The sequence below is a fragment of the Canis aureus genome, chromosome 18 (genome assembly GCF_053574225.1).
Source record: "Canis aureus isolate CA01 chromosome 18, VMU_Caureus_v.1.0, whole genome shotgun sequence".
NCBI lineage: Eukaryota > Metazoa > Chordata > Mammalia > Carnivora > Canidae > Canis > Canis aureus.
The window spans coordinates 52,160,432-52,173,779 of NC_135628.1; the positions used below are offsets into that span (position 1 = coordinate 52,160,432).

Genomic DNA, 13,348 nt, shown 5'->3' on the forward strand with positions numbered 1-13,348 from the left:
TTTTGAAGTAAACAGGCAGGAGGGGATCAGAAAAATATGGGGAGAGATGAAAGGGTTTATCAGTTTTAGTGGGAAACTGAGACTCTAACAGGAACAATAGCAGCAATCTGAGGTTGGAAGTAACAAGTTGAAAGCGAAACTAATTGACTGCACTGTGTGAATTTCTTGAAGAGAATGTTCAATCGTCCCAACAGATAGTAAAGTTTTATCCAGAGTTGGGATTTTACCAGGAAAGTCAATTGAAAGAAATTGAGGCTCAAGACCGCTGAGAGCACTGTATTTCAAGGAGGATGATTACCATGATGGACCTACAATGTCTAGACTAGTCAAGGAGGAAGTGAACCTAAAACAGAGGCTGATGGGGGGGAGGGGGGGAAGGAGGATAATGGATTATCTGTCAGTCAACAAGGGATCCGGGAGGATAGGAAGATGGTGATTGGAGTGGAATGTCTGATAATGTGTTAGTTCGGGTCCTTCTAGAAGCAGACACCAAGGCAGGGTTCAGCTTGCAAGAGTTTTATTAAGGGAACGTCTGTGAAGGAAAAACAAAGAAACGGGGAGAGGGAGGGGGAGGCCGTCACACCTTACTGCAAGTCTGACACCAAGGAAAGGAAGGGGGCGCGGGGTGAGCAAGGGGAGCCTCAGACGACATGCAGCACAGTCCTAAGAAAGTTAGGGCCAGGCTGCCGAGGCGGCCCACGCCACAGCGCCCCGCTCCTCGCAGTCCGGCACGTGCCACCGCGGGGGGGGGGGGGGGGCCAGCCCGGGAGCAGCGCGGCTCCGGCCTCGGCCTCGGCCTCGCCGCCGACTGAGCGCACCTCCTGGAAGGCAACTTAGAACCATGGGGGCGAGGGCGGATTCCGAAGGACAGAAACGGCCCCTGGAGGTGAAGCGAGTTACCAGGAGGGGCCTGGGTGCCGGGAGTTCAGGTCCAGCCACAGTTCTGCGCCACACTCCGCACCGCGTCGGCGACCCCGTGGTCCCGGGGCATCTGCGCTAGTTCAGACGGCCTTCGGGCGGCGGGCGGCGGGGGCGGGGGGCGGCTGGCTGGCGCCGGCTTCGAGGCCCAGACGACCGGGCGGTGGCTGGTCCACGGCGAACTCCTGACGAAAGAAACTGCCAGGAAGTTGGGAAGTTACCAGGAGGGGGAGGCGGCCACCGGCCAGGCTGGGCTCTCCACGAGCCGGGGCGGGGGCGGGGGCGGGCAGGATGAGGAGAGCGCTGAGGGCCGACTCGCCGGCCCCAAGGCACACGGTCCTCCCGAGGGGCCGCGCGGGCAGGCGCTCCGGGCCGCACCCGCTTCGCCGCAGCGAGGGCCGAGGGCGCTGTGCGGCCGGCCTTCCCCGCGGGGCTCGCTCGGGCGGGGAGGCCGGCGGGCGGCGGCGGGGCGCTGGCGTAGTCCCGCCGGCGGCCGGGCGGCGGCGTTCGGGGGCCTGAGGGCGGGCTCAGGGCGGCGCGGGCCTGCCGAGGCCGCGGGCGGCGTGCTGGCGCTCCCGGGCGGCGCCCCCGCGGAGCTTGGCGCGGCAGCTGGCGGCGGCCTGGCGCGTGGTGACGGCGCCCGCGGGCGGGCAGCGGCTCCCCGGGGCGGCCGGGCGCAGGGCGGCGGCGCTGCGGGGCGACGGCTTCCCGAGGCTTCGGCCCGCACGGGCGGCAGCGGTCCCCATGGAGAAAGACAAAGACACGCCGGTTAGAAACGGGACCCACGCGCCGGCTGCTCCCCGCCAAGCCGGGACACGCAAACCCCCCGTCGGCGCGCTGCCGCCTCCGCCCAACAGGTTGTCCCACGGCCCCGGGGGAACCAGCGTCCGGCTGAAGCCTCTCCCAGGTTCGGGCAACGTAAGGAAAGAGGAAAGGGATCAAAACCCTGACGTTAAAACAAAAACAAAACAAAACAAAAACCCCTGACGTTTTCTTCACACTCTGGCCCTGCGATTCTAGCTTTAAAATTTTCCCGTAAGGAATAATTATGAACACATACAAAATTTCCATACAGAGTGTTCAGTGCAGTATCTATAACAGAAAACAACAAAAACAAAACGCAAAAAAAAAAAAGGAAAAAAAAACTGGAAATAGCCTATATCCAACAGTAAGGTGTGGGTTACAGTCTTTTTCTTATAGTGGATATTAGCCTGCTATTAAAATAACGCTGGGGAATAATACCTAATCATATGGAAAATCATCAGTTTTCATCCCCATTTGTAGTGTGTGTGGAGGGGTGTATACTTCCTTATACGTGGACATACACACACAACACACCACAGATGTATTTTACACAGGTGTGTAAAATAATGGGAGAGAAACACCCCAAAATGTTAGGCATCTCCAGGGATGAGGCCACAGGTAATCTTGAACTATTTCCCAAATTGTATACAATAAGCACATTCCATTTTTATGATAAAAACACAAGTTAATTTAATAAAATTTTACTCCATTCTTACGGATCCATTCTGTCTCCCAATTCAAATTTATGAAAATAATCATATTGTTTAGCAAACTGGTGGACATCAGATTTTAAGAATGATGGATGATGCCCAGAAGTACTTTTTCTTGAAAGGTTCTGAGTAAATCAGAGTATTAGAAAGCAGTTTATCCCTTAAATATTCTGGTCTTTTGTGAAGTTATACCTTATTTTACGGTAGTAATCATTTCTACTTCACACAAGAGTTGGGGGCAAGGAAGTTTTCTGGGCTTTTAACAAACTTAATTTGATTTATGATCGCCACAGACTTGGGGACACAAAGTTTACTAAAAAGAAAAAAAAATTATGTTTTTGGAAATGTTTTATACAATACCAATGTTTTAACAATGTATTCAACAATTTTCTCTTTAACTTAAAAGAACCTAGTGGGAGCAAAACTAAAATGTTACAATGAACTAGAGTCAAACATCCTGGTCTTTCAAGAGAACACATTAACATTTTTAGCAGTTAATTAATCCTTAGTAAGTCTGTTTTGCCAAACCTTGTCCCAGGAAAATGCATAAAGATGACCATAAAATTATACTGATATAATGTAGGGGTAGGACTCCGGGCACTATTGTTAAATTGATAGAAAGTCTGTAAGTTCCAATGATATTTTAAGCCAAAGTGACCTCAGAGTTGTCGGGTTGATTTTACTTAATGATGGAACAAACCCAAGGTTAGCTGTTCATCAGAATATTGCTTAAATAGGGGCGCCTGGGTGGCTCAGTCAGTTGAGCGGCTGCCTTCGGCTCAGGTCATGATCCTTTGGTCCTGGGATCAAGCCCCACATGGGGCTCCCGGCTCAGCGGGGAATCTGTTTCTCCCTCTCCCTCTGCTCCTCTGCTCCTCTGCCTGCTTATGTTCATGCTCTCTCTCAAATAAATAAAATCTTAAAAAAAAAAAAAAAAAAAAGAATATTGCTTAAATATATGATGACCCAGTCATCCACACCGTCCTGCAAGTTTCCCTGTTTCTGAAGGGACTGGATAAAATCATCATATCTAGAGGCACACCTGTAGTAAATATTCATCAGAAATGAAATTTACAGGGAACAAATCCTAAGAGGCCAAAAGTTTGTATTAACTCATCACTCCTGCACAAAAAGAAGGTTGGTTGTCTGAGGTGTTTATAAAGCATTCTCTCTCCAAAAACCTTATTTTCCCACCAAACGAGTTATAACATAAACAGGATTAAATACAGATAAAACAGAGGAGCATTTATTTTTCGTGCTGTAGTCCAACTTTCAATATCCATACAGTGAGTGATTCAATTTAATTTGACATTTTTGAGTACCTATTGTCTCAGGCACTGTGCTTAGACACTACTAAAACCAAAAAAAAATAAATAAATAAATAAGAAAAAAAGGGTAACAGGGGGTTCCTACCTTTGAGAAGCTCTATCTAGAAAATTACCTTCAGATTATTAGGCTAACTCAGACCCTGGAGCTAATCTAAATCCCTAAATCACCCCCTCAGTCCTGCCAAAGCTTTCCTTCTCACATTCTTTACATGAGCTTTCTAATTTCCTGTCATTCCTTTGCTCAGATTCATCTATAGCATCCCACTATCTCCACACTAGCTAAATTATTAATTCTTAATCTTTCAGGGGAGTCAAAGACCAGTTTGAGATTCTGATTAAAGATACAGACTTTGTCCTCCAGAAACATGCACACAAATGCATATACCATATCCTTTATTTCACTGCACTGGAAACGGATTTCCTGAACATATGCAATATATTAAAAAAAACAATATTTATAAAGGATTATGCCTCCCTCGCATTGTTATTTTTCATAAAAGAAAAATGGTGGCTTCCTGAAGAAAATTCATTTAAAAAATTCTAACTGCTCAGTAGAGTAAATCTCAATGAGATCTGGCTTATTGATATGAAATTGTGATACAGTCTTTGACACAGTAACAAGTACATCTTCTTCGATAATCAACTGCAACTTTTTTCTCCACGGTAACAGTACTGAAATCTTTGACTCACAAAGGTACACAAACCAAAGCAGAATTCCACAGAATGCTTTGTCAGGTTGAGGTAGCCTCTGTACTGGAACACTAAATTCCTACAAGACTTTCAAGCTAGAGTCGAGTAACATTATTTCCTCTGCTTTCACATTCAATTAAGACCTCTAGAAAGGCAGCAAACCTTTGTCTAGTAGAGAAAAAACATCATATTCTGTTCCTCTTTCTTGGTAATACCTCTTGGAAAGGTGAGGACAGCAGCTGATAGGGAAAGTAATGAGACACAATGACACGTGGCTATCCTTCCCTCATCAAGGCAGGAAAGCCATGATGTATACCTGACATGACTGGCCCACATCTGCTCTCAGAGGACTATCACTTTTTTTTCTTCCATTTGAATATTAGAGAGATAGAGAATTATTTTGAAAATGTTGACAGTCTTTCCAAATTTCCAAAAAGTGTCCTAAAGTGGAATTCTTCTTTGATGTGAAGCTTGATGCACTGAGAGGCATCAATAGTTTCATCCAGTTGCATGCTGAACACCCACGTCTTTATAATTCTGAAGATATCTGACATAATTGACTGCCTCAATTCTCTTTCATGGACTGTATTTTAAGGAACTTTGCACCAAACTACTGGACTCTCCACTCCCCTAACATACACTATTATTTCTCACCTCCATGCCTTTGTGCTTGGCATTTCACCCATCAAAAAATGTCTTCTCCCTCCTTTCATCTATTCAAACACTACCCATCCCTCAAGACCCAGACCAAAGCCACTCCTGACAAGGTTTTCCTGATTGTCTCCGTCTGAAATGATCTTTCCATTTTCTGAACTCCCACAACAGTAAGTGTGGTTGAGACCACCAGCTTCAAAAATGCACCATTACCTATATTTTCACAAATACCAGAAACAGCTATGGCAACGTTTCTACCATTTTCCTAAATCTCTTTTGCCACCCTTAAAAGAATAACTAGGTGGATGAAGAGAGGGAGGCTGACAATGCTTATTGTCACTAGAGTGACCAACTGATTCATCTGAATTATTCCTTTCCATGCTTATTTTCATACAAAAAGGTTTATGTGCCAACTGTGTATTTGTCATATCTGTAATATCATCGTTGACTGTTGAATACACTATCATCATACATCTACTACTGGGGTTTTCAATCATTGCCTCTCAATTCCATGGCCATCCTGGTATTGAGAGGCAATGCTGCCTCTCAATTCCATAGCAATGCTGCTACCATTTTCAAAATAACTTTACATTCTAGAAGAAAGAATTTAAGCAGATCTTGAAATGAAGGTAAGCGATGATTATATGGAAAGAGTGTAACTGACATCATCTGTTCAAATAAGATATAAAATTATATATATTCTAGAGCTGAGCAGTAACTTGAAGATTATCTTTTTCAATAGATTCACATTGCAGATGGAAAACTGTGGAGAATGAGGTATTTTGGAGCAAAAAAACAAAATTTGCAAAGAATCAAAGTCTCAAAAACAAAATGGTAACAAAATCATTCAGAGCCAGAAAGGTTTGTCCTAATTAGCTCATGGATTCATCATTAAGGATAAGTGAAATTAAGGAGTTAAAAAGAATTAAAGAATAAAGTTATAAAGAATTAAAAAATGAAAATAACTCAAAATGTGAAAGATGAAACAGATCAGTCATCTAAAGAAATGACCCAAAGACTGTCTTTGACACTACAAGTATTAAGGTGACCTGAACTCAACACCACTTATTTTTATCAATATTTTTATCATTTAATTACTGTATGCCAGGCACACAGTAATTTTATTTTAATATTGGGCTAAGTATTTTACAGATGTGAATGCAATTTTATTAAACTGTAATGGGAAGAAACTGCTAAAGGAGATCATCTATAGTAACTATGTTACAAAAAAATCAAGAACTCAAAAGCTGACCATCTGTCTGCAGCCTGATCTAGTAAAAAGGATGTTCTGAGAATTGAAGAACATCTGGTCTGAGTGGCAAATATATTCCCTGGGAAAGATGAATGCATTATACTACCAGAACTTGCTGATTTTGGTCACTGAAAACTGATTCGATGCTCATCAAGCAATCTTCTAATTATAATTTAGTAGATTGTAGATTTGCCTATTTGAAGAAAATACCCTGAGCCATAAACATGAGAAGCCAGTATGCCTGGTATCTCTCATTGCAAATTTTAAAACTAGCATTGTGGAATTTACACACCAGTATCTAGAAGGCTGGTTAGAATAACACAGTTCTCTAGTACCCAGTCACCCTGCCAGATCAACCAATCATCAAGGCCAGCCTTAGAAAAATAATGGCCATGCCAAAGTTACCTATGAGACCTGGCAGAGAGGCTAGCCTGCCCTCTCTGTCTTGTTCACCACCTTCAAATTACAATGCCATGCTTTCAAACACACACGTAAACATATACACATGCATGCAGAGCATGTACACACACACACACGAACCAATTAGGAATGAAAATGATGGAAAAGGGGGGAAGAAAATATAGTGTTTCTCAAGGCTCCAGGGCACCACCTTGTGAATTTAGAGCTTAGTTTTTACAGCAGAGAAGGCTGGAGATTTTTAATGGCACCAGTGTTTGTTTCACTTATTAAAGGAAATTAGTCACCTACACACACACACACACACACACACACACACACAAATTCAAGTAGAAGTAGAATTGGGACATATAAACTTACATCAAAGAGTAAATATCAAAACAAAACATTTCCTGTGTCTCACATAATATGTGGTTACTTAAGGGTTTCGTTTTTGTTTGGGGTGCGGGTGCATTGTCAGTTTTTGTTTTCTTATAACATCTGCATAGGAGAGACACCTACAAATTATAGCAAGGTTCTAACATGACTTATCACAATTTCTGACAAGACTTTAGTTCTCAATTTTACAGCAAGAATTCCAAAGTCAGAATGCAATAGAACAGTAGAACCCTATATCCAGGGTTGAGGTTAACATACATATAAAGCTACACTAATACTATAAGCCTGAAAGATACTATCTTACTTGTTCTACTACTGAATTTTAACTATTGGGAAAGTATTATGAAAATATACTTTTACTGCGATTAACTTTTTTCCAATCGGTAATGGAGTTATAATTAATCCCATTTTCAAACAGAACTACTCAGTAAGTAATACATTGAGAAGTATTACTTCTTCTGCCATCTTTGGGAGAATGTAGTATTACTGTCTATCTAAAGTAAAATTCAAATATAAATACTTAACCTCTATAAATCCTATCATGGACATTTGGCATGGGACACATAGTTTTAATGGATTTGCCTTTTGTGATATAGTTTGGTCCAAAAGATCTAAAATTATCTAAAATAAAAGATCTTTAGAAAGATCTAAAATTCTTTAGGCCCCAGTAATCTCTGAAAGATAAAGCAATAATTGCATTGATAACAGATACAGGTTAGCCAAAATAAACCCAAAATAATTGATTAAGGATACATTTTTATACAGATGATGAGTCATATCAAGAAGATTAAAACACAATCTGTTTTGAGAAACAAATGAAAAACTATTTGTTATTTGCATATATGAGGTTGGAGATTTGAAAATTTAGAAAATGGGTGCCTGGTTGGCTCAGTCAGATCAAGTGTGACTCTTGATCTTGAGGTTGTGAGTTTGAGCCCTACACTGGTTGTAGATTACTTAAAAATAAAATCTTTTTAAAAACGGTATTTAAAAATTTAGAAATACTTGTGGTTTGATACTAAAACATCATTGCTTTTTACTGGCACTGAAAAATTAAACTGTTTTGTACATACCAAAGATTTTTACACAAATCTAAAGGTAAATCATTTCCCTGAAAATTTTACCTGGCATTTCTTTCTCAAATGGAAAAGAAAATAACCCAATCAGCTATTTTTGGTTACTAGCAGTAATAATTATTATATATATTTCACTTTTTATTAAACTTCAATATTTATCATAAAATAAATGAGTGACCATGATCTCTTTCTGAAAGCAATGTGAAATACTACATTATGGTCACATGAGGAACTCAGTATATACTAGAAACAAAGAATAATTTAACACTCGGTCCTGAACAAAAACTGGTTGTTTAAATAACAGTATAGTAAAATGAAAGTTCACAGGCCAAAGAATTAAAATATCTGGATTCTACAAAGTTCATACATATTGCTATGTAGGGGGAAAAAGTGGGAAAAAAAAACTCCACAAGGCACAGAATGGTGTAAAAATATGCTATCATTTGCATAAAGGGGAATGTATACATTTATATGTTTATATAGACATAGAACAGCTCTTGAAAGCCCAAGAAACTGGTAACTTGGCTCTGAGAGAATGAGGGAACAGACAGATGGGATAGGAAGAAAACTTACCTTTCACAGAACACTTCATCGTACTGTTTTTTTTTACGTGTATATGTTATTACCTACTAAAATAATCTTTAAGAGATAGCTGGTGGTCTCTATTCCTGACTTAACTACATGTGCGCCCTGGTGCAATCACTTACCTCAACTTTCTCCACTTTAAAATGAGGCTCTATTAAATCTCTAGAGTTCCCATCTGCAATTCAACAGAATTATGGCTCAAAGGATGGCATATACAAAATGCCAGGTGGCTAAAAAAAATAACTATTGGACTTGCTTTGCAGGGACTTATATACACGATATTATAATTATTTACATTTCTGCCTGCTCTAAGAAAAAAAAAGCACCATAGCAAGCAAATGAGTCTGGGAATAAAATTGGTGCTTGGCAACTCAACAGTGTTTCTCTTTGTTTCTGGTTAATCTTCCTTTTTTACACATTTAAACTAGTGCTTACAAGATACAGACTCCCAGAATATATTTTGATAAATGAATAAATATTAAAAATAATTGTAAAAAGGTAGAATTTTGGGAAGCCCAGGTGGGTCAGCGGTTTAGCGCCGCCTTCAGCCCAGGGGCTGATCCTGGAGACCCAGGATTGAGTCCCACATCGGGCTCCCCACATGCAGCCTGCTTCTCCCTCTGCCTGTGTCTCTGCCTCCCTGTGTGTGTGTGTGCCTCTCATGAATAAATAAAATCTTTTTAAAAAAAAGTAGAATTTTTGTGGTACAGTTTAAAAATGAATCCTGAGATGCGAAAAAAAGCTGAAAAATCACCCTCTAGTCTCATAAAATTAGCCCAAGAATCTCCTAAAATCATTCATGATCTTCATGAACACTAGATACTAACAGAACTAGAGTAGGCAAGAGGAGAGCAACAGAAAGGTTAGGCCAAAAGAAGACATGAAGAGGACCCTGAAAAGAAAGAAACCCAAACTGACATCTGGAGAACAGAGAACAGGAAAAGACCTGGTTATCCATTTATTCACGATGCTACTGCACTTCAAAGGGCTTAGAGTCTAGTCACGGGGACAGTCTAGTTAAATAATAATGAAACAATAACACAAAGGATGAGCGTGAAAAATAAGAGGTTAGGTAAATGTGAGTTCATCAGAGGAAGAGCTCCAAACACGGGCTGGGGCTCTCAAGAACAGATTCATAAAAGAAATAGGATTTTGAAATCTGCGTGATAAGCAAAATGATGGTGGTAGCATGGGCTAAATAAAGTCAGCAAGGAAAGTCAGTGCTGGTAGCAGGATGATGAATTTAGTTTTAGTCATAGTTTGATTTTAAATAATAACTTTACAAAACCTGTTAGAAATTATTTTCAAATACTTGGTTGCCAAATTTCCTTCACAGACTACTACACAGGAGTGATGACAGGCTAGTATGCTATCAAAAGTGACCAAACAGGCTCAAATACAAGATCAATATGCATCTAGATGTAAGTTTTAATAGGGCAGGTTTTGGATATGAGAAAATCACACTTCCACAGGAATGTTTGGCAAACCTCTTCCAGTATGTTCTTGCAAGTACCTAGCATCATTTCCTATCACAACCTTCAAACTCAGGAGTCAGCTCCACCCAAGATACACAAAACCAGGAAATCAAGAGGTGCCAGTTTTACTTTTCCATTGATTAAGTTCTGTGAACTGGGTCTAGTTGATGTAATAGAGTGCTGTGGATTTTACTACATGAGAAAGAATGTCAAAACAAAACAAATAAAAAAACCACCCTCTATCTCTCAGTGATTTGCTAAAGCTAAAATAACAACAAGCACTTAATAAATTTTGGCATAATACATAATATAAATTCAAGATACTATCTTATGGGTAAAGAATCTGTGTGTGTTATTGGTAACATGGTAAATCTTTTAAGAAATTTCTAAACAAAATTTCTGAAATGGTGGCACAGGATAAGAAAGAATACCAACAAATATAAAGAAGGTTGTTAAGTCCTCAATGCAGAAAATATATATTCTAAAATTCTACTCTTCATTTTTGTTACAGTCCTTCAAGTGCCTAAATACACAAATTACCTTTATTCAATAATCTCTTAGTGACTTAATGAAGTGAGAATGGGTATATAAAGGCTTGCCAGGAAAAAAAAAAAATCAATGTTTAAAAACAAATTTATTTAGAAAAGAAGATTTGAAACAAGTATTAGTTAAAAGTTTATGATTTTTTAAAAATATTTTATTTATTTATTCATGAGAGACAGAGAGAGGCAGAGGGAGAAGCAGGCTCCATGCATGGAGCCCGACATGGGACTCGATCCTGCGTCTCCAGGATCACGCCCTGGGCGGAAGTCAGCGCCAAACCACTAAGCCACCCGGGCTGCCCAAAGTTTATGATTTAAAATAATTCTGTGCTACAGCAATGCACTTTGTGTTCTCCTGACATGAATATTAGGTTTATGCCAATGCCTATTATTAATTTAAAGTTCAAATAACAAGAAAAAGAAATTCTTTTCAAAGCATTAGAACAGAAAACTTTACGTTTTTTTTCTCATTTTGCTATAGATTATAAGACTATAATTTAGCTGTCCTCATCTAGTTCAAGTCTGTCAGCATTTCTATTATTGACTTCAGTTTTTAAGGGTCATAGCTCATCCATAAAATTCACTCTATTAAAACCTGACACAGAAAGTCTCTCAGGAATTCTTCCCTTTAAAGGCGGATCTTAAAAGTTAATCAAAAGCTGGGTAGCTCACATGGTATACAGACCTGAGCTTTCAGTACTAAGTCACTGATTTCAATACCCAAGCAGGGCTGACTTCTTAAAACTCATCGCATACCCTCCTCAGTATTCATTGGCCTGGGCAGAATAAACAGGCTGCTTCATGTCAGCTCTGAGGGCACATAAATTTCCACCTGGAGAGCTCCAGTGGCTATTAAGATGGCAAGATTTAAAGCTTCATTGTTAGGTTCTCCCTTCAGAAAGGAGATGAAAAGAAATCTGGAGAAAGCAGTGAGGGCTACAGGAATATATATGACAATGCAGGACCTAGTTTTTAACTGTTATCTTAAATATTCACATATCCAAAAATTGCAACTTGGCAAAGTAAAATTAACATACTTCAATCACCTGTTCAATGTTTACTAGCACATTTTTCCCCTTAGAATCTGGCTGTGAATACTTAATTAAGTTTATCATATGGGTTACGTCAGATTCTATTGGTTTAGTGAGATGGCTTCCTCCTAGTTTTCAGAAATAGTTTCTGCCTTGATCAGAAGCCTAGAGACTAGAGACACCTGAGTGGCTCAATCAGTTAAGGTTCTGACTCTTGATTTTGGCTCAGGTCATGATCTCAGGGTTGTGACATCGAGCCCTGCATTAGACTTTGCACTGGGCGTGGAGCCTGCTTAAGATTCTCTCTCTCTCTCTCTCTCTCTCTCCTTCTGCTCCTCCCCATGCCCCTTTTCTCTCTCTCCCCCTCTTTGGAAGGAAGGAATGAAGGAAAGGGACTAAGTCACAAATTCTGCATGTATCAAAGGTATAGGACTCAACAAACAGATCTTGTTCAGTCTAAAAACACTATTTTTTAAAATAAGTTATTTCCTTTCTAAAGATAGTCTTTTAAAAATAGGTCTCACAGATTTTTTGTAAAGCCCTCTAAATATAACACAGGTTAGTTCACACTGCCTAACAGTATTACAATTTAATTATCCGGCACCTCCTAGAGTAATACCAAATATATGTTACATTATAGACTGTATACATGGCAGCAAGAAGCAGTAGTAGTTGGGGCAGATGGGAGAATCAGTGCTAGTCAATCATCATTTCCCAAATGAAAAACTGAAATAGAAAGGCACTGACCTAAATTATGCAACAAACCAGAAGAATGTGAATAGTATAATATGCTATTTATTATTCTTTATAACCTCTTCAAAACCTAGGGCTTAAAATGCACATATGCTATTGACTCATAAACCTCAAGCCCCTGGACAATCTCTCTCTTGACCTATAGTCTGTATCTCCTGGTCCTACTAAGTATCTCCAATGAGATGTTCCAAAAGCACATCAAACTCAACACATCTAAACTTTAATTCAACATTCCCCCCCAGAAAAATGTTCCTCCCTACCTGTGTTCCCTACCTTGAAGAATGGTCTAACCCACCTACCCAACCAAAATTCCCAAACCTGCCAATCATATTCAATTCCTTATTCATCTCCACTGCCTGGAAAATTCCACTTCTGAAATAATTATAGTATCCACGTCTGTCTACACAGGTTTCATTGCCTTACCTAAATGTAAGCCCTTATCACTTCCTACTTAGATTTCTGGAGCTTGTTTCTATTTGATTTTCCCATCACAAATCTTACTTTCCACCCCAATTCAATCTCCTCAATTCTATCAGATACCCCTGCTTCAGGTCCTTCAACAGCTAATCTTCAAAATGATTAAAACTACTTGGTTGGTACATAAGATCTTTCTTGATTTGGCCATCACTTTGTCTCATATTCCTTCTCTTGGTCTACATATGATCTCATGTCTCTGCACCCACCTGGAACCTATCTCTATCAAAACTCAATTTAAAAAAAAAATTAAAAAATAAA

General features: G+C 40.1%; 1 protein-coding gene across 8 annotated transcripts in view; it reads right to left on the minus strand.

The window, feature by feature from the left end:
• Positions 1-500: 500 nt before the first annotated feature.
• ZNF800 (zinc finger protein 800) overlaps positions 501-13,348 on the minus strand; it is a 146,981-nt gene continuing 134,133 nt past the window's right edge. For 6 of the 8 annotated variants that reach the window (XM_077857211.1, XM_077857212.1, XM_077857209.1 and 3 more), the window contains one exon: positions 1,431-1,632. In XM_077857211.1, coding sequence (XP_077713337.1) covers positions 1,446-1,632 — 187 coding nt within the window. In that variant the 3' untranslated portion in view covers positions 1,431-1,445. Of the gene's footprint in view, positions 1,633-13,348 lie in introns of all 8 variants that reach the window. The other 2 variants (XM_077857217.1, XM_077857216.1) reach the window with 1 other exon arrangement.